A 24,163-nucleotide genomic window follows, 5' to 3' on the forward strand; every position below is an offset into this window, starting at 1 on the left:
CAGGGACTGCACAATTGCAATATCCAATTACATGGTGCACCTGCTCAACGTCAACCCCGAGATGCTGCTGACTGGCAGCAGGCAACATCTCATCTCCGAAGCCGTCAAGGAAGTCAACAAATTCCTTTTGTCCAACAAGAAGAAGGAGGACACGTTGAGCCAACAAGACATAGACCGCATTCTCCGCATGAAGCACAAGCCAGTCGAGGTCGATGGTGAGGATAATAACCAGGTTTTCCACATCAAAGAGGCATGCAAGATTGCGAAAGAGTTGTTGCAGCTGCAGCCCGCAACGCAGTGGATGCTAATGTACCGGGTGTGGTTGGGCATGCTCTGCTACTCCGCCAGCATGTGCAGGGGCTACCTGCATGCCAAGAGCTTGGGTGAAGGTGGAGAGTTCCTCTCTTTTGTCTGGCTTATGCTCGCCCTCAAGGGGGCAAAGAGTCTGGCCGACAAGCTTCAGATGCCGCCAGAGACTTAAGATTTGATTTACTCTAGACCCTGTAGGTACGTCGTCTCGTATGTGTACCTGCAGATTGCTTGGTTTTTGTTTGTTTGTTAACTTTGGGTCATAGAATTCGATGTATCGGGTGTGTTATTTTGCTCTTCTCGCCCCTTGAGCTTGTATGAAAAATACTTCTACATTTACATTTACGGTACTGAGCACGTCCAGTACTTCTCACCGTCACCCACCTCATACAACCCTGCCTAGTATATCATATAAATGACCTGCGAAAGGGACATGGGACATGATGATGTGAGAAAGCCCCAAACCACCTTAGCAGAACAACAATTGAAAACAGTTGCTCAAAAGTTCTAATGTTACCACGGAAAGATCATTTAGGAGATCCCAGTTACGGAATAGTTCATTTTCCTCATATTTTATCTGGTTAGGAAAGAATTTTGAAAAAGTTGGCATAAGAAGATTTTTATTTAAGGAACTTAGGTTTCCAAATCCCCTTATTATGAGCTCCAGAAATATTATTTGCCAACATTTGATAAATATACTTACTGGATAACAAACTTTTAGAAGTGAAACACCGAATGACACCATCATGAATAGAAGATCTAGGGATTTGCACACCAAGGTTCTTCATATTTTCCCATTGAAACAGAAAATCAAGTAACAATCTTCTTCTAAAAGGTATATGAAGTCCACATTTGAGACTTACCCAAAAGTGTAATCTTGTGCCTACAAAATATGACACAAGTTGGGCTACAAGGAATATGAGTATCATTGAGCCAAGGATCTAGCCAAAATCTTATCAGACTGACACACTATTCAGGATAACTATCCTAGGTGCCACAGAAGCAAGTATCTTTTCTTGCAACAAAGCTTTCCAGGAAGGGGAATCGCTTAGTCTAGCTTCCACAGAAACTACAAATTTGTTTCTCAGGTACTTAGCTTTGAAGATGTTTTCCCAAATACTGTTCTGATTATCTAAGTTCCACCACTACTTACAAGCAAGGGCATTTTTCATTCTTAAATGGGCCCAAGTTTGTAGTCCAAGTCCGAAAGAAGCAATGACATATAGTAAGATGGGATACTAGATAGCCAGGAATCCAGAATAGTTAGCCTAGCACCAGAGGAGGCATAGCTACAAATCCAAGCATCGAGCAGTTTTAGCATTCTAGTTCCAAGGAATTCCAAGTCACTATTTTTAAGAGCTCTGAAAGTGCACCTGAGCTGAGCCCCAAATTAGAATAAGGGTAGCACACCAACTTAACAGTTGAACAACTATTTTGCACCGTGACATACAACACGAGCAGGTCCCCAGAATGCTGTTGTGTCGTGTGGAAGGCATTATGGGGGTGTCACGCCCCTCCGAAGGTACGAGACTTTGGTTGGAAGCTTGCTTCGAAAAATAAGAAGAAAGGTAAACTGAGTATGATGTTTGTGTTTGTGGGGTGGAACGAGAGGACACATTTCATGCCTTTTGCACATGCCCGGTGGCTAACAATATGAATCAATTTGATTTAGGCAGGCAAACAGAAGCTCAGATAAATAAAATTAAGATAAGCCATTTACGAACATGACAGCGAATATGATCAAGAAATGAGGTAAAGAATGCTTGAAAGTAAGTTGGTGGCGCAAGTAAACACGAAGCTAGGAAGAACATAAAAGGAATCCGAAAATGAAAGGAGCGTAAGTGGAGTTGGAATCCTTTTTCTTAAAGGAGTGGCCGGGTTTGGAATAATTTTTAGAGGTGACCTGCCCAGCCTTCGCTTCTCTTTCCAAGATGCCCACTGCCTGCCTAATATATATTCTCTTACTCTTTCGGTCTAGCCAAGTTCGAGTTTGCACTCGTCGCCAGGTTTCAGTACCTATTCCTTCCCATCCAAGGAGGCCTCAGCTACAGGTATATATTGCCATCATAGCACCCTGCCTGCCTTTTAATTTCCCACACGGCGTGAAAGCAAAGCAGGCAAGGCAGCAGCATGTCATTGACCACCGATGGTATGCCTACTACGTCCTTAATTCCCCCTCCCTCTGTTAATTTGCTTGGTAGCCATTTACATGATGAAGTACTGTTTTCAAATTTTTTTGCTGACTGGTAATTAATTTTGTGTTCTGCCCTAGTGTTCACGTACAACAGACCCGGATATTATCGGGTGTATTACATCGTTACCAAGTCTCAAGATGTAGCTACAGCTCTGGAGACACCGCATCCGGTACGTGCCGATGTAGAGACCCGGTGTCTCATCCTCCTGTTCGAAGAAAAAAAAAGCTAGTCATTCTTAAGTTTCTCTGAAATATTGTGATGAAGCTCTAATTTGTGAAAATGGATCGCGTATATGTTTGATGGGAAACTGAAGGTGGTGCTCATGTTCTGGGCGAGCTGGAACGAGCCATGCAAGGTGATGATGAGACCCTTCTGGGACTTGGCCGTGGCTAAGAGGAAGGAGGCCGTGTTCTTGCGGGTCGACATCGACAAGTTCAGAGATATTGTGGAGCAGTACCAAGTGGAAGCGCTGCCGACCTTCTTGCTGATCAAGGGCGGCGTCGTCAAGGGCAGGGTCGTTGGCGCCAAGGTGGACGAGCTCAACACCGCCATCAAGGCCAGAATATGATCCATAACATGCGTGGATTCATCCACGTACAAATAATTATGACCAACCATTAGATGGTGAACAACAAGACTGATTGAATTAGCTAGCTACATATATAATGGTCTGCATGAGTGTAATAGACTAATAGTACCACTGTTCCACATGCAATTGTATGGTACATAGACTGTCCTTGTTCTACATGGAACCGTAAAGTGTGAAGTAGGGTCAGCTATAAGAAAAAAAAGGACACTAGCAAAATATTTCACTTACTCCCTCGGAGTTGTGTTACAACAGCTAGCTTGAGGCTATGAAGGTTGGCCATCGATCGCGGCATCTCTGAGGCGATGTCACCGTTGTCCCAGTACGTCGCACATATAAGCAATCTGGAAAGTGCTTTGCACCTTGATTATTCACTTGGGACCGGAAATCTTGAGCTTGATTGTTCGCTTGCACGGCACGGGGCACTACGGTGTTGCTGTGCGGCTAGACGGTGAGGGAGCTCTGGTGGCGGCAGCGGGGTGGTGCTCTGGCTCCTGAGCTTGGTGAGAGTCACCGTGGCCGCCATAGTGCGGTGGAGCAAGAGGCGCTGGAGGGAGATGGAGCTGCAGGCAACAGCGGGCGAGGAACTAGGGAAGATGGCAAGCCCGCTGTCGTGGCGACACTAGCTAGTAGCTCTTGCACCGGCGTACTTGTCGGTATGAGACTTGTATTGTTGTACAGTATATACTACATACATCGTAGTCTAGTATATGCATGACTTTCATATTGACAGGTTTTTGTTTGGGCGGCTCGGGGGAACCCTAGCGCGTCGCCGCTGCCGCCCCCCCTCCCCTGCTCCCTCCCTCCGCCGCCGGAGGAGTCAACCGGGCAAAGCCCGCGCTGGAGGACGGCGGCAGCGGGGGTTCCTCTCGCGCGCGACGGCCTCGGCTTGCGGCGGGAGCCCGCGGTGGTGGGAGGAGGCTCGGCCTCGGCGGCTCGACTGGCGTGGCGGCGGCCTAGTTCGGCGACCCCACGGCGACCCTATCCGCACCCCCGGTGGTCCGAAGCAGCGCGGCGGCGGGCGGAGCTCCGGCTCCTCCCAGATGTGGTGGCGTCGATGTCGGCTCCCAGCTGCTGTCCGGCGAGGGTGGGCGGGGTGGCGGCCCCTCTCCCCTGCTTCTTCCTCTGCAGGTGGTGGTCGGCCGGTTGCTACCGGTTGCTCGTCGCGGCGTCATCCTGAGGTGCCAGATCTGACCGTGGCAGGTTCGGTTCGATCTGGTCCGTCGGGTCCTGCCGGCGGTGAGGTTGGTGGTCCTACGTGGTGTGGCGTCATCGCCGCGTGGGAGGTGCTTGTGCCAGTGGTTCGTAGGCCGGCGGCGTTGTGGGTCTCCCTCATCTCCGTTCGGCAATGTGGGAGTGCGGAGGTTCGGCTTCTCCGAGCGAAAGCTGATGGCGCGGCAGCTGCGGATGTCGCTATCGTCTTGGGGGCCTTCATGGAGCCTTCGACCTCCTCCGCTCCCGCATCTTAGTTTTTCGGGTGAAAACCTAGGCCGTGGCAGGGCCGGACGACGGCGTCGATCCACGTCGCTTCCCTCTTGGGGGCGTCGTCTTGAAGACTTTGTTCCCTAGCGTGCTTTCCCGAGGCTGGACTCGTACGGCATCGCGGCGGGTGGCCGGCGATGTGTGAGGTACGTGTGGTGGCTTGTGTGGCAACGATGGAGGTGGTGAGCGATGGTCTGGTAGCGTCAAGACCTTGGCTTCGGCGAGCGTCCGAGCTTCTTCGTCTTGTGCTTCGCTTGCGGTGGAGTCGGAGCTGCTATGGTTTGTCAAGAGTCTTCATTTGAGCAGCGTACGATGACCTGCAGGGTGGCCCTCTGGCGATGATCTTCCTCGGCGCATGTCTTGCGCTTATCCTCTTCAGAGCTCGTCATCAGAGGCGGAGCTGCCTGTTGCTTCACGAGGAGTCGCTTGTTTGGCGGTGGCCGGCTTGAGCTTCACGGTGCCGCTTCGGCGAGGTCTTGGTGGTTGGTTCTTCGGTGAAGTCGGAGTCGATGAAGAGTGATGACGATGACATTGAAGGTCAACCGCGATGACTTCTCGCGTCGGCGGCCTGTGTATCTTGTGTGGGTTGCCAGGGTGGCTCTGTGCTCCCGCGACAGTCGTGCTCCATGACGGTCGTCGGGGCACTTGTTTCGGTTTTCGGCCGGTTTCCCGCTAATAAACTGGCCAAATTCTGTAATTCTTCTTTATTAATGAAAATGGCAAGTCTTTTGGCTCGTTTAAAAAAAGACAGGTTTTTGTTTCGGTGTACATACACTGATAGATAAATGACTCTCTAATCTGTACGTATGTGTGAGTAAGGTTTGGACTACTTTTGCTCAACTTCCGGCTCGCCATCTTCATGGACATCGACGTCGTGATGATTGGTGAGAAGTGAGAGATGATAATCCATGGTGGTGGAGTCATGGTGGTGTTCGTCTTCGTGGTCGGCGACGTGTTGTGACCGACGTGACCGACGGTGTCATGGTGATGTTCGTCTTCGTGGTCGGTGATGTTCCCATGCTTGTGACCGGCGTGACCGGCGGTGTCCTGGTGGTGTTCGTCTTCGTGGTCGGCGACATGGTGATGCTTGTGACCGGCGTGACCGACGGTGTCATGGTGGTATTCGTCTTCGTGGTCGGCGACGCGCCCATGCTTGTGACCTGCGTGACCGGCGATGTCCTGATGGTGTTCGTCTTCGTGGTCGGCGACATGGCGATGCTTGTGACCGGCGTCACCGACGGTATCATGGTGGTGTTCATCTTCGTGGTCGGTGATGTGCCCATGCTTGTGACCGGCATGACCGACGGTGTCCTGGTGGTGTTTGTCTTCGTGATCACTAACATGGTGATGCTTGTGACCGGCATGACAGATGGTGTCATGGTAGTGTTCGTCTTCGTGGTCGGTGGCGTGCCCATGCTTGTGACCGGCATCATCGATGGTGTCTTGGTGGTCTTCGTCTCCATGGTCGGCGACGTGGTGATGCTTTTGACCGGCGGTGCCATCGGCGACGTGCCGAAGCTTGTGAACAGCGGTGCCATGGTGGTCTTGTGATAGGTGAGGTAAGATCACCATGTTGCCATATAGGTGAGGCTACGAAAAATATGCGACTAGCTGTTAGAGCCTGAGCTAGGTAGAAGAGATAGGCGATGCAACAGCTGAACTTTATTGATCAGATGGTAGAGCTATATATAGCAGTACAACCGGCGCATATCTCTCAAGTAACAAACTACGGAGGAGATCGGCTGGACTAGTACTTATCTAGCTAGCTGTTGTTACAGATATGAACAACTAACAAACTAATCAGATATGTTCGCTAACACCCCGCCACAGTCACAGCATCTTCACTTGGGAGAATGCAAAGACTGGATCGGAAAGACTGAAATGAAGCTTTGGGCAATCCTTTCGTCATGATGTCAGCAAGCTGCTGAGTAGTAGGAACATGAACCACTCGTAGTTTACCGAGAGCCACCTTTTCACGCACAAAGTGTATGTCCAGCTCAATGTGTTTCGTCCGTCGATGATGAACCGGGTTGGTGGACATGTACACAGCCGAGACGTTGTCACAGAAAACAACCGTGGCTTTGGGAACGGAGCAGCCGAGCTCACCAAGCAGTTGTCGGAGCCACACGCAGTCAGCGACGGCGTTGGCCACCGCACGATACTCCGCCTCTGCACTTGATCGCGAAACCGTGGCTTGTCGCTTGGAGGACCAGCTGACAAGAGCGCCGCCAAGATACACACAATATCCGGAGGTGGAGCGGCGTGTGTCCGGGCATCCAGCCCAGTTGGCGTCGGAGTAAGCGACGATGTCGGTGGAGGGTGTGGCCTCGAGAAGAAGACTGGAGGATGTAGTTCCACGGACATACCGAAGTATGCGCTTGATGATGGCGACATGACAGTCGCGTGGGTCATGCATGTGCAGACACGTTTGCTGCACCGCATAGGCTAGTTCCGGACGTGTCATGGTGAGGTACTGCAAACGGCCGGCGAGGCTGCAATATTCGGATGGATCGGCAACCGGAGAACCAACATCAGCAGCCACCTTGGAGCGGGTGTCCATGGGTGTAGACACGGGTGTGCAGTTAGCCATGCCAGCTTCAGCGTACTTGGCCTGGCTGAGAAAGAATCCGCGAGGAGTGCGGTGCACTTCAAGGCCGAGGAAGTAGTGCAGAGGTCCCATGTCTTTCATCGCGAACTCATGCTTGAGTTTGTTGATGATGTCGTGGAGCAGAGTTGGTGTAGAGGCTGACAGGACGATGTCATCGACGTACAACAACAGGTACGCAGCCTCAGAACCCCGCCGTAGTATGAAGAGCGAGGCGTCGGAACGAGATGCGACGAAGCCGATGGTGATGGCGAAGGCGGCGAAGCGCTGGAACCATGCCCGCGGTGCTTGCTTCAAGCCGTAAAGAGACTTGGAAAGCTTGCCGACATGGTCGCGGTGTAGCTCGTTGACAAAGCCAGTCGGCTGATGACAGTGAACTTGCTCCTCAAGAACGACGTGGAGGAAGGCGTTCTTTACGTCCAGCTGATGAACTGGCCACTGACGAGAGCACACTAGGGTGAGAACAGCGCGGATCGTCGCTGGCTTGTGACGGGCGAAAAAGTTTCCCCGAAGTCGATTCCTGGGCGTTGCGCAAAGCCACGGACAACCCACCGCGCCTTGTACCGCTCGAGAGAGCCGTCCGCCCGAGTCTTGTGCCTGAAAACCCACTTTCCTGTAACCACATTAGTTCGAGGAGGGCGAGGAACAAGCGTCCATGTTTTGTTGGACATGAGCGCGTCGTATTCTTCCGTCATGGCAGCCCGCCAGTTGGGATCCCGAAGTGCCTCACGAACGGAGGATGGGATCAGAGAGATGGAAGTGGTGACGACATTGGCGTAGCGAGGGTTGGGTTTGTGAATCCCGTGGCGAGCACGGGTGATCATCGGATGCCGATCAGGGGGAGGAGGCGGCGAGGATGGAGCAGCCATGGGGGAGCTGGGGTCGGGCGGCAATCCTGGGCCGCTGCCAACGGTCGAGGCCGGTGCAGGGGAAGCGTGGGCTGGGGAGCCGCCGGGGCCCATGTTGCTGGATGGGGAGCCAGCTGGCGGGCCGTGAGTGGAGGGCGACGAGGGATGCCATGCAGAGTGATCGACGTACACAGGAGGTGGGTCGTCGTCTCGTCGATGGTGTTGGCCTCGTCCACGGAGGCAGCTGGCCGAAGAGACGAGCTGAAAGGGAAAACAGTTTCCACGAAATTGACATGCCGCGAGAAAATGACTTTCCTGGAAATAGGATCGTAGCAACGTTAGCCTTTGCACCTGTCCGGGTAGCCGAGGAAAATGCAAGCGATTGATCGAGGAGCGAGCTTGTGTGGAGCCGTGGTGGCCACGTTAATTAGGGTAACACAAGCATCCGAAAACGCGCAAGGACCGATAGTCGGGAGCCTGACCATGAAGAAGCTCGAATGGTGTGGTAAGGAGCTTGGGCTTGCATGGGCGTCGGTTTATGAGGTAGGTGGAGGTGGATAGGGCTTCAGCCCACCATTTGGGTGGCATGGAGGCATGTATAAGGAGAGTGCGGATGCCGTCATTGATGGTTCGAAGAAGGCGCTCAGCCTTTCCATTTTGTTGGGATGTATATGGGCAAGTGAGGCGAAGGAGTGTGCCGTTTGAGTGAAAGAGAGCTTGATTGGCAGTGTTGTCAAATTCTCGTCCATTGTCAGTTTGAAAGGCCTTGATGGGACGTGAAAATTGTGTGCGGACGTAGGCGTAGAAGTGAGAAAGGAGTTGGTGAACTTCGGATTTTTGACGAATAGGAAAAGTCCATACGAAATGTGTAAAATCGTCCAAGATAACAAGATAGTATTTGTAACCTGATATGCTTAACATAGGACTTGTCCATAAATCGCAATGACAAAGTTCAAAGGGAAAAGACGTTTTGGTGGTGGAAGAATTAAAAGGGAGCCTAGTGTGTTTGCCTAAACGACATGAGTCACAGTGTGTGGACACACTTTTATTACAATTGAAATCAAAAAAATTGGATGCCTTTGCGAGAGCTTGAGCGCCAGGGTGTCCGAGCCGCTGATGCCATAATGCCGCCGAGACAGTGGCGTGCAAGCAGTGGAACGGATGAACGAAGGGGTATAGGTCGCCGGTGGAGTCACATCGGTGAAGAACCCGTCCCGTTGCCAGATCCTTGATACAGAAACCAAAGGGGTCAAATTCAATTGAAACCAAGTTATCACGTGTAAAGGCACAAACAGAAATGAGATTTTTGATGAGGTTTGGACATATGAGAATGTTGCGAAGAAAAAAGGAGCGAGAAGCTGTAGAGAGGCGAGCAAAACCAGAGCCGGTGATGGGAATAGCGGAACCATTACCGACAATGATTTGAGATGGAAAGTGAGAGGGGAGAGGTTGTGGAGTTATACCGGAACCAGACCCCATATGGGATGACGCGCCGCTGTCGAAAACCCAGTCTCCACCGTAGCCAGGTTGGCCGCCATTGTCCGAGGAGGCCCGGAGAGACATCTGGTTGAGAGCAGCTATCAGAGCGGCTTGATCCCAGCTGGGGCTAGACGCGGTGTGTCTGGCCGCAGCGGTGTCGGCGGTGAGCGCGCGCGGAGCCGGTGCAAACTGCGGGCGAGGCCCGAGAAGTCCAGGGGCAGACCATGCCTGGAACGTCCCAGCCACGGTGCCACGGTGGGCGTGGACTGCGGGGGGCGCGGCACAGGTGGGCGATAGCCGGTCGGAGGGCCTCCCAGGTTCGGGCCGTATGTAGGAGCGCCGCCGGTAGGCGCGTTGCCGGTGGCGGGGTTCTTTTTTCCCTCTCTTCTTCCCGTTGCCGATGGAGCCGCTTGAAGGAGATGCGCCCGCATGGGAGGCACCAGCGCCGTAGAGGCCGAGCGCAGCAGGGTGAAGGAGCGCCAGCGGCTTGGTATGCCTGGGCGAGATGCGCAAGAGCCTGGGCGCCAACGGCCTGGTATGCCTGGGCAAGAAGGGCGTTGTGGGCGATGACGCGCGCTTGACGTCCGAGGCGCTGCTCTTCCAGCAGAAGGAAGGAGCGGAGCTTGATGAAGGTGGGGAGGCGGCCGCGCGTCATGTGAGGGACGGCGTGCTGAAGGCGTTCGTCGAGGCAGCGCAGAACGTTGTGGACGAGCTCGCGGTCTGATACGTCCCAAACGTATCTATAATTTCTTATGTTCCATGCTACTTTTATGATGATACTCACATGTTTTATACACATTATATGTCATTATTATGCATGTTCCGGTACTAACCTATTGACGAGATGCCGAAGAGCCAGTTGCTGTTTTCTGCTGTTTTTGGTTTCAGAAATCCTAGTATATTCTCGGAATTGGACGAAATCAACGCCCAGGGGCCTATTTTTCCACGAAGCTTCCAGAAGACCGGAGGACTTACGAAGTGGGGCCACGAGGTGGCCAGACACCAGGGCGGCGCGGCCTGGGCCTTGGCCGCGCCGGCCTGTTGTGTGGGCCCCTCGTGTGGCCCCCTGACCTGCCCTTCCGCCTACTTAAAGCCTCCGTCGCGAAAACCCCAGTACCGAGAGCCACGATACGGAAAACCTTCCAGAGACGCCGCCGCCGCCAATCCCATCTCGGGGGATTCAGGAAGATCGCCTCCGGCACCCTGCCGGAGAGGGGAATCATCTCCCGGAGGTCTCTTCATCGCCATGATCGCCTCCGGATCGATGTGTGAGTAGTTCACCCCTGGACTATGGGTCCATAGCAGTAGCTAGATGGTCGTCTTCTCCCCATTGTGCTATCATGTTAGATCTTGTGAGCTGCCTATCATGATCAAGATCATCTATTTGTAATCCTTCATGTTGTGTTTGTTGGGATCCGATGAATATTGAATACTATGTCAAGTTGATTATCAATCTATCATATATGTTATTTATGTTCTTGCATGCTCTCCGTTGCTAGTAGAGGCTCTGGCCAAGTTGATACTTGTGACTCCAAGAGGGAGTATTTATGCTCGATAGTGGGTTCATGCCTTCATTAAATCCGGGACGAGTGACGGAAAGTTCTAAGGTTGTGGATGTCGTTGTTGCTACTAGGGATAAAACATCGATGCTTTGTCTAAGGATATTTGTGTTGATTACATTACGCACCATACTTAATGCAATTGTCCGTTGTTTACAACTTAATACTTGGAAGTGGTTCGGATGATAATCTGAAGGTGGACTTTTTAGGCATAGATGCATGCTGGATAGCGGTCTATGTACTTTGTCGTAATGCCCTGATTAAATCTCATAGTACTCATCGTGATATATGTATGTGCATTGTTATGCCTTCTTTATTTGTCAATTGCCCAACTGTAATTTGTTCACCCAACATCTGCTATCTTATGGGAGAGACACCGCTAGTGATCTGTGGACCCCGGTCCTATTTTTTACATCTGAAATACAAACTGCTGCAATTGTTCTTTACTGTTCTTCGCAAACAAGCATCATCATCCACACTATACATCTAATCCTTTGTTACAGCAAGCCGGTGAGATTGACAACCTCACTGTTACGTTGGGGCAAAGTTCTGTGATTGTGTTGTGCAGGTTCCACGTTGGCGCCGGAATCCCTGGTGTTGCGCCGCACTACACTCCTCCGCCATCAACCTTCAACATGCTTCTTGGCTCCTCGGTTCGATAAACCTTGGTTTCTTTACTGAGGAAAACTTGCTACTGTACGCATCACACCTTCCTCTTGGGGTTCCCAACGGACGTGTCGACTGCATGCATCAAGCTATTTTTCTGGCGCTGTTGCCAGGGAGATCAAGACACGCTGCAAGGGGAGTCTCCACTTCCAATCTCTTTACTTTGTTTCTATCTTGCTTTGTTTTATTTTATTTACTGCTTTGTTTGCTGCACTTAAACAAAACACACAAAAAAATAGTTGCTAGCTTTACTTTATTTACTGTCTTGTTCACCATATCAAAAACACAAAAAAATTAGTTACTTGCATTTACTTTATTTAGTTTGCTTTATTTACTACTGCTAAAAATGAGTAATCCGGAAGTTGAAGTTCGTTCCTTTAAGCAACAAGGTGGAGAAAGTTTTAAAGATGCTTGGTATAGAATTAGCGATGCTCATCATAGGTGCATTAAGAAACACTCCACTATTATACTACTTAGGAACTTTTATGTTGGTATCTCTAGCTGGAATAGGTATGTTCTTGATACTCTTGCGGGAGGTAATTTTCTAGGCACTCCTGCTTTAGAAGCTAGTTGCATTATTGAGAGTCTAGTTGGAATACCACCTGTTAATGAAGCTAAAATTGAAATCTCTCTTGAAGATGTCATGAAAAAGTTGGAGGCCATAGAGAAAGATCTTCCAAGTATTGAGACTAAATTGGGAATATTACTTAATAGCACTTATAAACTTGATAAATCTCTAGGTGGAATTAATGAAAGAATTGCTGTTTTAGAAACTTGTGCTACTCATGATAATCGAACCCATAGGATTAGTGAACTTGAAGAAGCTATGGGAACCTTGGGTTCAACTTTTTCTTCTCTTAAGTTTAAGGAGAAAGCTTATGTGGGTAAGGAGCAAAAGTTTATGTATGTCTCTAAAGTGCCTAAACCAAAAAAATATTATTATAGGCCTAAAATTGATAAAGCCCTTAGTACCACTACGGATGGGGGAGCTTATGATGTTGATGCTTCATCTCTTGATAATACTTGATACACACTTTCTGCGCCTAGCTGAAAGGCGTTAAAGAAAAGCGCTTATGGGAGACAAACCATTATTTTACTTCTGCACTTTATTTTATATTTGAGTCTTGGAAGTTGTTTACTACTGTAGCAACCTCTCCTTATCTTTATTTTATTGCATTGTTGTGCCAAGTAAAGTCTTTGATAGTAAAGCCAATACTAGATTTGGATTACTGCGCAGGAACAGATTTCTTGCTGTCACGAATTTGGGCAGTAGTCCCTGTAGAAAAATCAAAAAAATCTTCCAATTTACGTGCGTGATCCTCAGATATGTACGCAACTTTCATTCAATTTGGGCATTTTCATCTGAGCAAGTCTGGTGCCACTTTAAAATTCGTCTTTACGAACTGTTCTGTTTTGACAGATTCTGCCTTTTATTTCGCATTGCCTGTTTTGCTATGTTAGATGGATTTCTTTGTTCCATTAACTTTCAGTAGCTTTGTGCAATGTCCAGAAGTGTTAAGAATGATTATGTCACCTCTGAATATATGAATTATGCACTGACCCTCTAATGAGTTTGTTTCGAGTTTGGTGTGGAGGAAGTTTTCAAGGGTCAAGAGAGGAGGATGATACAATATGATCAAGAAGAGTGAAAAGTCAAAGTTTGGGGATGCCCCCGTGGTTCATCCCTGCATATTTTAAGAAGACTCAAGCGTCTAAGCTTGGGGATGCCCAAGGCATCCCTTCTTCATCGACAACTTATCAGGTTCCTCTAGTGAAACTATATTTTTATTCCGTCACATCTTATGTGCTTTACTTGGAGCGTCTGTTTGTTTTTGTTTTTGTTGTTTGAATAAATCGGATCCTAGCATTCTTTGTTTGGGAGAGAGACACGCTCCGCTGTTTCGTATGAACACATGTGTTCTTAGCTTCATCTTTAATGTTCATTGCGAAATTTGAACTACTTCATTCATTGTTATATGGTTGGAAACGGAAAATGCCGCATGTGGTAAATGGTTTAATGTCTTGAATAATGTGATACTTGGCAATTGTTGTGCTCATATAGGTCATGTTTAAGCTCTTGCATCATGTACCTTATACTCATTAATGAATAACTACATAGAGCTTGTTAAAATTTGGTTTGCATGATTGATCTCTAGAGCCTAGATATTTTCTGGTTGAGGTGTTTGAACAACAAGGAGACAATGTAAAGTCTTATAATAGTTACAATATGTTCATATGTGAGCTTTGCTGTACCTTTTATACTTGAGTTTGCTTCAAACAACCTTGCTAGCCTAGCCTTGTATTGAGAGGAATTCTTCTCGTGCATCCAAATCCTTGAGCCAATAACCATGCCATTTGTGTCCACCATACCTACCTACTACATGGTATTTCTCCGCCATTCCAAAGTAAATTACTTGAGTGCTACCTTTAAAATTTCTATTCTTTACCTTTGCAATATATAGCTCATGGGATAAAATAGCTTAAAAACTATCGTGGTGAAGAATATGTACTTATGTGTCTTATTTCTTAGTAAGTTGCTTGTTGAGCGAATAACCATGTTTTCTGGGGACGCCATCAACTCTTTTACCTTTGTTGAATATCATGTGAGTTTCTATGCATGTTCGTCTTGTCTGAAGTAAGGGCGGTTTTCACAATCAAATGATTTGAGTATGCATACTGTTAGAGAAGAACATTGGGCCGCTAACTAAAGCCATGATTCATGGTGGAAGTTTCAGTGTGGACAACTAATCCTCAATCTCTTATGAGAATATTAACTGTTGTTGAATGCTTATGCATTAAAGAGGAGTCCATTATCTGTTGTCTATGTTGTCCCGGTATGGATGTCTAAGTTGAGAATAATCAAAAGCGAGAAATCCAATGCGAGCTTTCTCCTTAGACCTTTGTACGAGCGGCATAGAGGTACCCCTTTGTGATACTTGGTTGAAACATATGCTATGCAATGATAATCCGTGTTAACCCAAGCTAATTAGGACAAGGTGCGAGCACTATTAGTATACTATGCATGAGGCTTGCAACTTATAAGATGTCTTATACATAACTCATATGCTTTATTACTACCGTTGATAAAATTGTTTCTTGTTTTCAAAATGAAAAGCTCTAGCACAAATATAGTAATCAATGCTTCCCTCTGCGAAGGGCCTATCTTCTACTTTATTGTTGAGTCAGTTTGCCTATTCTTTCTATCCCAGAAGCAAACACTTGTATCAACTGTGTGCATTGATTCTTACATGTTTACTTATTGCACTTGTTATATTGCTTTGTGTTGACAATTATCCATGAGATATACATGTTGAAGTTGAAAGCAACCGCTGAAACTTTATCTTCCTTTGTGTTGCTTCAATGCTTTTACTTCGAATTTATTGCTTTATGAGTAACTCTTATGCAAGTCTTATTTGATGCTTGTCTTGAAAGTATTATTCATGAAAAGTCTTTGCTATATGATTCATCTGTTTACTCATTATCTTCATCATTGCTTCGAATCGCTGCATTCATCTCATATGCTTACAATAGTATGATCAAGATTATGATAGCATGTCACTTCAGAAATTATCTTTGTTATCGTTTACCTACTCGAGGGCGAGTAGGAACTAAGCTTGGGGATGCTTGATACGTCCCAAACGTATCTATAATTTCTTATGTTCCATGCTACTTTTATGATGATACTCACATGTTTTATACACATTATATGTCATTATTATGCATTTTCCGGCACTAACCTATTGAAGAGATGCCGAAGAGCCGATTCTTGTTTTCTGCTGTTTTTGGTTTCAGAAATCCTAGTAAGGAAATATTTTCGGAATTGGACGAAATCAACGCCCAGGGGCCTATTTTTCCACGAAGCTTCCAGAAGACCGGAGGACTTACGAAGTGGGGCCACGAGGTGGCCAGACACCAGGGCGGCGCGGCCTGGGCCTTGGCCGCGCCGGCCTGTTGTGTGGGCCCCTCGTGTGGCCCCTGACCTGCCCTTCCGCCTACTTAAAGCCTCTGTCGCGAAACCCCAAGTACCGAGAGCCACGATATGGAAAACCTTCCAGAGACGCCGCCGCCGCCAATCCCATCTCGGGGGATTCGGGAGATCGCCTCCGGCACCCTGCCGGAGAGGGGAATCATCTCCCGGAGGTCTCTTCATCGCCATGATCGCCTCCGGATCGATGTGTGAGTAGTTCACCCCTGGACTATGGGTCCATAGCAGTAGCTAGATGGTCGTCTTCTCCCCATTGTGCTATCATGTTAGATCTTGTGAGCTGCCTATCATGATCAAGATCATCTATTTGTAATGCTTCATGTTGTGTTTGTTGGGATCCGATGAATATTGAATACTATGTCAAGTTGATTATCAATCTATCATATATGTTATTTATGTTCTTGCATGCTCTCCGTTGCTAGTAGAGGCTCGGCCAAGTTGATACTTGTGACTCCAAGAGGGAGTATTTATGCTCGATAGTGGGTTCATGCCTCCATTAAATCCGGGACGAGTGACGAGAAAGTTCTAAGGTTGTGGATGTGCTTGTTGCTTCTAGGGATAAAACATCGATGCTTTGTCTAAGGATATTTGTGTTGATTACATTACGCACCATACTTAATGCAATTGTACTGTTGTTTACAACTTAATACTGGAAGGGGTTCGGATGATAACTCTGAAGGTGGACTTTTTAGGCATAGATGCATGCTTGGATAGCGGTCTATGTACTTTGTCGTAATGCCCTGATTAAATCTCATAGTACTCATCATGATATATGTATGTGCATTGTTATGCCTTCTTTATTTGTCAATTGCCCAACTGTAATTTGTTCACCCAACATCTGCTATCTTATGGGAGAGACACCGCTAGTGATCTGTGGACCCCGGTCCTATTCTTTACATCTGAAATACAAACTGCTGCAATTGTTCTTTACTGTTCTTCGCAAACAACCATCATCATCCACACTATAATCCAATCCTTTGTTACAGCAAGCCGGTGAGATTGACAACCTCACTGTTACGTTGGGGCAAAGTTCTGTGATTGTGTTGTGCAGGTTCCACGTTGGCACCGGAATCCCTGGTGTTGCGCCGCACTACACTCCTCCGCCATCAACCTTCAACGTGCTTCTTGGCTCCTCCTGGTTCGATAAACCTTGGTTTCTTTCTGAGGGAAAACTTGCTACTGTACGCATCACACCTTCCTCTTGGGGTTCCCAACGGACGTGTCGACTGCACGCATCACGGTCCTTGACGCGGGAGCCAAGATCGCCCAGCGTGTCGGCCATGTGCTTCATCTTCGAGGTGTACTCGACGACCGAGAGATCGTCCTGGTTGAAGCCGTGGAACTCGTCGCGGAGGAAGGTGGCCCGGTGTCGCGATTGTCACGGAAGACGGCGCGGAGGGAGCGCCACAGGGAGAAGGCGGTGACGCCCCGTGTTTCGACGATCGCCAGGGTCGAGGGTGTGACCGTGCCGTCATACCACGAGATGACGGCGAAGTCGTTGAGCACCCAATCAGATGTTCCCTGAGCGGGGGAGCCGTCGATATGGTCCCGAAGGCCGAGCTTGCAGAGGGCGGTGAGGAATTGGCGGCTCCAGAGACCATAGTTGTCCTTCTCGTAGTCGAGGGTGACGAGGACGTGGTCGCGAATCCGGAGGGCATGGAGTTGAGGAGTGGGAAGGGGCTGAGTTGCAATGGGGATGCCAAAGTTCTCGACGGAGCCGTCGTCGGAGTCGGACGATCTGTCGTAGAAGTCGCTCATGGCGGAGGAGAGGGTGGGCAGAGGAAGTTTGGAAGATTGGATCTAGGTGTCTGATACCATGTTAGAGCCTGAGCTAGGTAGAAGAGATAGGCGATGCAACAGCTGAACTTTATTGATTAGATGGTGCAGCTATATATAGCTGTACAATCGGCGCATATCTCTCAAGTAACAAACTACGGAGGAGATCGGCTGGACTAGTACTTATCTAGCTAGCTGTTGTTACAGATATGAACAACTAACAAACTAATCAGATATATTCGCTAACACTAATCAATCAAAGTGTTACTTGGGTGCCACCCGATGCAACCCAACCTATCAAATGATGTGCGATTCGTAAACCGGAGCTTGTCTGAAACAAGATGGAAGCTCCATCTCGCTGACGCAATGAGCCATGAATCTCATGTAGCCTACCAAACTCTCCCTAGCGCGCATGCGCAGCTCCCTCGATCTGCACTGGTGCAAGCTAGCGCAGACGTAGCAGGTCCAATATGCTTGATCGCGGGCCAAACCATGGAGACGTGATGTGGTGCGCCAGCATACAAGACTACATGCATCACCCGACCTGCTGCCAAACGATCTACATCTACTGCACCGACCCGACCGTCTACATCAAGCCGAACAACTATGTCAAGATGTACGACTAGATTAAGACCTACATCGAGTTCTACATCGCCAAGGGCTACATTAACATGGTATTCATCGACATCTTCGTCAATAATGTCTTCGCCTACAACAAAAACCCTACAACCTGCCGCCGCCGCACAAAACCCCGCTGCTGCCGCAGACCCGCTATCGCCGCCGCCGCGCAAAAGCTCGCTGCCGCCGCCGCACTATGACAAAAACCCGCCGCCGCTGATCCCTGTCGCCGCCGCATAAAACCTAAAATCTCACGACCAAAAACGCACATTTTTTTTGCGCCTTCAGCGAGTACGGATACACCACATATGACGACGGAAACATCGACCACGGCTACATCATGATCGGCTACCTCGACATCGACATCAACAAAACCTCTACGACAACTGAAGAACTCTAGTCAATAGAGTCAACGTCGTCACTTGCGTCCACGATACTCCCGGTGTGACTGCGGGAGGAAAGAGAAGGAACCAGAAGAGGATGCCGATGATGACAAGGAGGAGAAGCGACGGGAGCGCGAGACTTCAAATCTAGTCGCAATCGTTCGCTTCACTCTCGCTACGACTGAGGGAGATGTTAGAATAAATGTACATCTCAGATTAGGAGATAGAATTAGGTCAATGATCTTCTTGTACTCCAAGTCTCTCGCCCCCTTGTACCTCTATATATACCCCCACAAGGCTCCAAGCAATACAACACAATTCTAGGGTTCCAATATTTTCAATAGACTGGGCCATACAATCGCTCACTGCAAGCACCATATTGCAGTTTATAACTGTTGGTAGATTCGGTGGGCGACTGGAATAACGGTGCAAATGTTTGAATTTTGGCCGGATCATTTTCTGAAGGATAACATCAGTTGTACTATCCATAAATGTTGTTGCTTCATCAAGGTCTAAGATAGGACACCTTCTCAAAAAGTGCCCGACCTAGACAAAAGAGCTGCCTTTGTCCATGCTCCAGTTATTTGACCATGTTACTACCAAGTGAATTCAATCCACGCTCCTTCTCATGGATAGCTTCAAGAACTTCGCATTTGTCAAGGCAGATTTGGATGCTAGCTACAGGCGTGCTTGGAAAAATCATTCGTGTGAAAAAGGGGGCAAACAGAAGGAACAAGCTAAAGAAACGAGTGACATGAATGAGGATGAGACTCTGCCGGAACCCAAGGTAGATTCCGCAACCAAATCCAAGAATCCGTACGACAAGAAAATCATAGCTGCGTATCACACTTTCCTTGAAAGGCCTACTGCAAAGGCTAACAAATATGCCCTGCGGACTTTGAAGGCCACACTGCCACAAGTTCCTCAATATGTGAAGCGGTCGGAAAAATCCATCACATGACACGTGAGGATCACCCGAAGCTGATCCCTAAGGAGCACTATGTCTTGGTAGTCAACCCTGAGATTGATGGATACGACTTCTCCAAGTGCCTCATGGATGGTGGAGCTAGCCTGAGCAACATGTACTTGGAAACTTTGAAGAAAATGAACATGCCAGAAACTCAGCTCCGGCATAGCAACCTCGAGTTCCACGGGGTGGTTCCGGGTAAGAAAGCAAACCCATTGAGCAACATAACACTTCCCGTGGCTTTCGGCGATGTAAAAAATTACCGCAAAGAAAGGATCACATTTGAAGTCGTTCCCTTCAAGAGTTCATATCATGTGATCTTCCGCAGGCCAGCCTACCACAAGTTCCATGCAAGGGCATGCCACATCTACAACAAATTCAGGATACTTGGACCGAACAATACCATAACCGTTCAAGGCAACTACATGAAAGCTTAAGAGTGGGAGGAAGGAGAAACCGCGTTTTCTGAATCAGTCTTCAATGCCAAAGAGCTGAAGGACATAAGGAGCTAGGTGGATCTAGCTAAGATGCCCGCCCTCAAGAAGCATATTTCCAACCGGAACCCTTCGTTCAAAGTTGATGAAGAAGCCAAGAAGGTGAACCTTGTTGACATAGATTCCTCCAAGACCACTAACATTGGAGCACCCTTGGACCCGAAATAGGAAGACACACTCATTGAGTTCCTCCACAAGAATAGAGACATCTTTGCATGGAAGCCTTCTGACATGTCCGAAGTACCTAGAGAACTCGCCGAGCATTCACTCAACATCAACCCCGGCGCCAAACCGGTAAAGAAAGTATTGAGATGCTTTGGAGACAAGAAACGCCGCGCCCTATGAAAGGAATTAGCTAAGATTTATTAGACAAGTGATCCATACTAACGCCGCACCCTTTGTTTACTTGATGTATATTTCGAGTACCATCAGATCCGGATGCGAGAGTCCGACTAAATTGCGACCTCGTTCATTCCGCCTTATAGTACATTTTGCTATATTACTATGAAAATGTATCCGTATGATGTCCCGTACTTAGGCCATGTGGCGTGTTAGGTACCTGTAATGTACAACCAATCATCATGTAAACCTATGTCCTCTACATGGAGATCACCGAACTGACCGGTCCCGAGTCTGGGTGTCGTGTGTGCCTTCTTCTTCCTCCTCTTTGAAACCCTGAGACTTGTTCATCCATCTGTAAGAGGTTCTGGTTATATAATCGATAGTAGATCGATGATCCTGCTGTGTTGCGTCTCCTGATGCTAGTAGGTCTGTTACATATATTGCCATGCGGACGTAAAAGGCCTACTTTGGAAGATATGATGCATATACGGATGATGCGCTGATCCCGCGGGATGGACGGATCCACGGCGACCTGGGAGAGGCCGCCGACGCGGCGGCCGCGGCGGAGGCTGCTCCTGCCGCCCATCTGCCCCGTGTTGAAGCCGGTGGTGTCCTCCCTCGGATCTGGTTCGCGTTTTGGAGTGCTGGATGAGGAGGAGGGCGAGGTTTCGTTGGCGGAGGAGGTGGCGTTACGTGGTATGGATGATGTTCCTCGTGTGCTACCCATTGGCCAAAAGGATGATCGCAGCAATGGCGAGCTGCTAGACGAGTTCTGGTCCAAGATTGGGTTTCCCACGGCGGGCTCGCGGTCATGGGAACGCAAGACGACGGTGGCGGGATCGGCTGAAGACCCTGTAGAGGTGAGGCCAAGATCTTTGTCGCCGGAACGCTCGGAGAAGCTCTCGGTTCGTGCGAGACCGGCGTCGGCCTCGCCGCCTGGACTCCGGCTGCCCAAGCCCCAGATTCGGTTGAAGGGTTGGAAGGGGCCTCTCCCGCAGCGACGGGTCACGCCGCCTGCGGTCTTCGCGGACTTCGTCGATGCGGCGTGGAGGCGGCGTGGCGTGCGCGTGGATGCCGTCGAGGAGCCGAGGCAGCAGGCTGAGCGGTCCGCGGTGCCGTCGCTGGAGACGACGATCGGGGAGCAGACGCGGCCGCGATTCGAAATCATCGGCGCGGAATCGGCAGCTCATCCGCAGTGGGCCGGTTTCGGCAGGGCTATCCTGGGCCTTCAGTTGGCGACACGGCCCAATCGTCTCTGTGATCGTATGCGTAAGGCTGGTCTCGATCACGATCGACCAAGCCATCACGCGATACGTAACTCTCCCTCGAGCTCTGCAGATCACCATTGTCGCGCCGCCGCCGGACCTCTTCCCGTCGTCGATCGCGTTGCTTCGTCGCGCCCTGATTCTCGTCGCACGTTCCTCCAAGCCCTGGTCGGGAGAAGCTCGGGGGAGGAGATGGCCGGGCCCTCGCGCCCGTCTGTGCCGCCTGGAGCGCCGCTAGCTACGCCTCCACCTGCGCCGGCCGCGCCAGGAGCGGCTCCGCCCGCGGTTGCTGCTGCTGCTGTTGCCGGACCCCCGTACTTGGGTCCCCCGGGGTTTCAAGGATGGCCGACGGGGACTCCTATGCCGCAGCCTACACCTGCTGCTCCTAGGCCGGCAGCGCCGCCTGTGAGACCGCCGTCGGGGTATCGCCCGCCTATGCGTATGCCGGTGCCTCCGATGCAGTTCTTACCGCAGCAGCAGTATCATCAGTACCAAGTTCCTTACCAGTATCCGGTGCTCGGACAACAGAATATGGCTCAGCCGCCCGTGCAACAGGTTATGCATCAACAGCCACCGCCACAACCTGGACAGGTCAAGAAGAGAAGGAAGAAGAAGAGTGCTAACGCCGGGGGGCAGACTGTGACTCCTATGGGGCAGCATGCGCCGCCTGTGGGACAGACCGTGCCGCCTATGGGGCAGGCCGCGCCGATGCCTATGGGACAGCCGACCTTAGTGGCCACTTCTGAGTCTACTCTGATTCCTTTGCAGGCGCCTATGGTTGTCCCTGTTCCTGAGGCACCGGTGGTGAAGCAGAAGAAGGTGGGACGCTGTTGGAAATGCGCTGTGAATACTCATGCTACGAAAGACTGTAAGGTTCCTCATTACTGTTTGGTTTGCGATTCGGGGGCACACCCGACCATCCGATGCCCAGTCCTGAAGTTGCCGAGACCCACGAGTTTTTTGTTGGCCGTGGGAATGATGCCACGCTTGATCTTCAGCTTCCAGACTCAGTTTATAAGCCTCAGGTCATAGCTTCGGGAGCACCTACAGCTTTGGTGCAGGTTTCTGGAGAGGGAGCTTTCACCGCGGAGGATATCCAAAGTCTGATGGCTCGTATGTGTCCAGGCAATCCCTCTTGGAAGTGGGCAGCGGTACCTCATGGTGCTAATTCTTTTCTTGTTGGGATCCCTACAGCTGAGGACTTATCGAGGATCGATGGCATGCAGATGAGTGTACCCAAGATTAATGCACAGGCTCTTGTTTCTTCATGGGTACATCGGGATGTTCTTCCGGAGTTTGTGATGAAGCCAGTTTGGGTACATGTAGATGGTGTTCCTGACTCGTGAGACATTTTCTGGGTCTTTGGGCAGTGGGTTCTCTTATTGGTACTACTATGGATGTTGATTTGTTTGCCCTCAGGAACCAGGGGATTATTCGTGTTCTTGTTGCCATGCGAGACCCTTCTGTGCTGGAGAAGGATAATGGCTGCCTTGAGGTCATAGCTTTGCTGCAGATGAATGGTTATAGGTTTCGCTTTCGTCGAGAGGTAGAGGGGTTTAAGACAGACCCGCGCTTCGTCCTTTTTTCTGGAAGGACGAAGAGGGGGATGACGGCTCCCACGGCTTTGAGGAGGAGGGATTTCGGGATGACGCAGCGGATGCGGCGCCGGGGACAGCTAATATGGAGGTTGATGGTCAGGCGCCTTCTCATTCTCGTCGGTGTTCTGCGGTGCCGGTTGCTCAGGTGGCTTTGACCCCTTTCAACCATTCACCGCGAACTGATAGAGGGAGGGAGATAGTGGCTCGTGCTAGGACGGTGTCACCTCACTTGGTGGCTTCTCCTCCGGTAGCTGCTCTGTCTTCTTCTCCGTCACGAGTCCGCACCTTCATGCAAGGGCGTACCCGACCCGCTCCTTCGCGCTCCGCTACTTCGACTACGCAGCAGGTGGCACCGGTTCCGTCTCCTACTTCGACTCAGACGGGATCGGAGCTTCGGCGAGGTGAGACGCTCCCTATGGCGCAGCTGGTTCTCCCATCGTTGACACGGCAGGAGGCCGTGTCGATGGTGTCGCAGCGGTCGCTTGCAGGTCTGACCACGCCGGCGTTGGGGCTGGCTTCACAGCCGCTGCAGCCGGCGTCGCCGGTTTTGTCGCTACAGCAGCAGCAGGCAGTGGCCACGGTGGGCATGCAGCAGCAGGCGGGTTCGGCCCGCGCGACGCAGCTGCAGTCTGCCTTGCCGACGAGCGCAGCCTGCAGCGAGCCGGGTTCGGCCCACGCGACGGGGCAGCTGCAGCCTGCCTCGCAGACGGTGCAGGTGCTGCAGCCGGACACGCTTCCCGCAGCGCAGCAGCAGCCGAGCGCGCCGCCATCGCATGCGTTCCAGCCGGCCTCGCCACGTGAGGAGCAGCACCAGCCGGCTCCGACGTCCACACCACCGCAGCAGTCTTCTTCGACACGCCTGGAGACGACGACGGAGGAGGGGTCTCCTTGCATGGCGTCGGCTACGCCCACGCCTACAGAGACTTCTCCACCGCGGTCTGGTTCGCTGCGGGGGCTACACCGCCTTCTACCCCCGCATCGATTGACTCGACGCCCCGCCTCCTCA

The 24,163-nt window shown here is 50.3% G+C and overlaps 1 protein-coding gene across 1 annotated transcript; it reads left to right on the forward strand.

Moving 5' to 3' along the window:
* The first annotated feature begins 2,286 nt into the window (after positions 1-2,286).
* LOC124666079 (thioredoxin H-type-like) lies at positions 2,287-3,464 on the forward strand. The gene is made up of 3 exons (XM_047203427.1): positions 2,287-2,458; positions 2,582-2,673; positions 2,818-3,464. The coding sequence occupies exons 1-3, from the start codon at positions 2,440-2,442 to the stop codon at positions 3,070-3,072; spliced, it is 366 nt and encodes a 121-aa protein (XP_047059383.1). The 5' UTR covers positions 2,287-2,439; the 3' UTR covers positions 3,073-3,464.
* Positions 3,465-24,163: the final 20,699 nt, after the last annotated feature.

The sequence above is a fragment of the Lolium rigidum genome, chromosome 6 (assembly GCF_022539505.1).
Source record: "Lolium rigidum isolate FL_2022 chromosome 6, APGP_CSIRO_Lrig_0.1, whole genome shotgun sequence".
Classification (NCBI taxonomy): Eukaryota; Viridiplantae; Streptophyta; class Magnoliopsida; order Poales; family Poaceae; genus Lolium; species Lolium rigidum.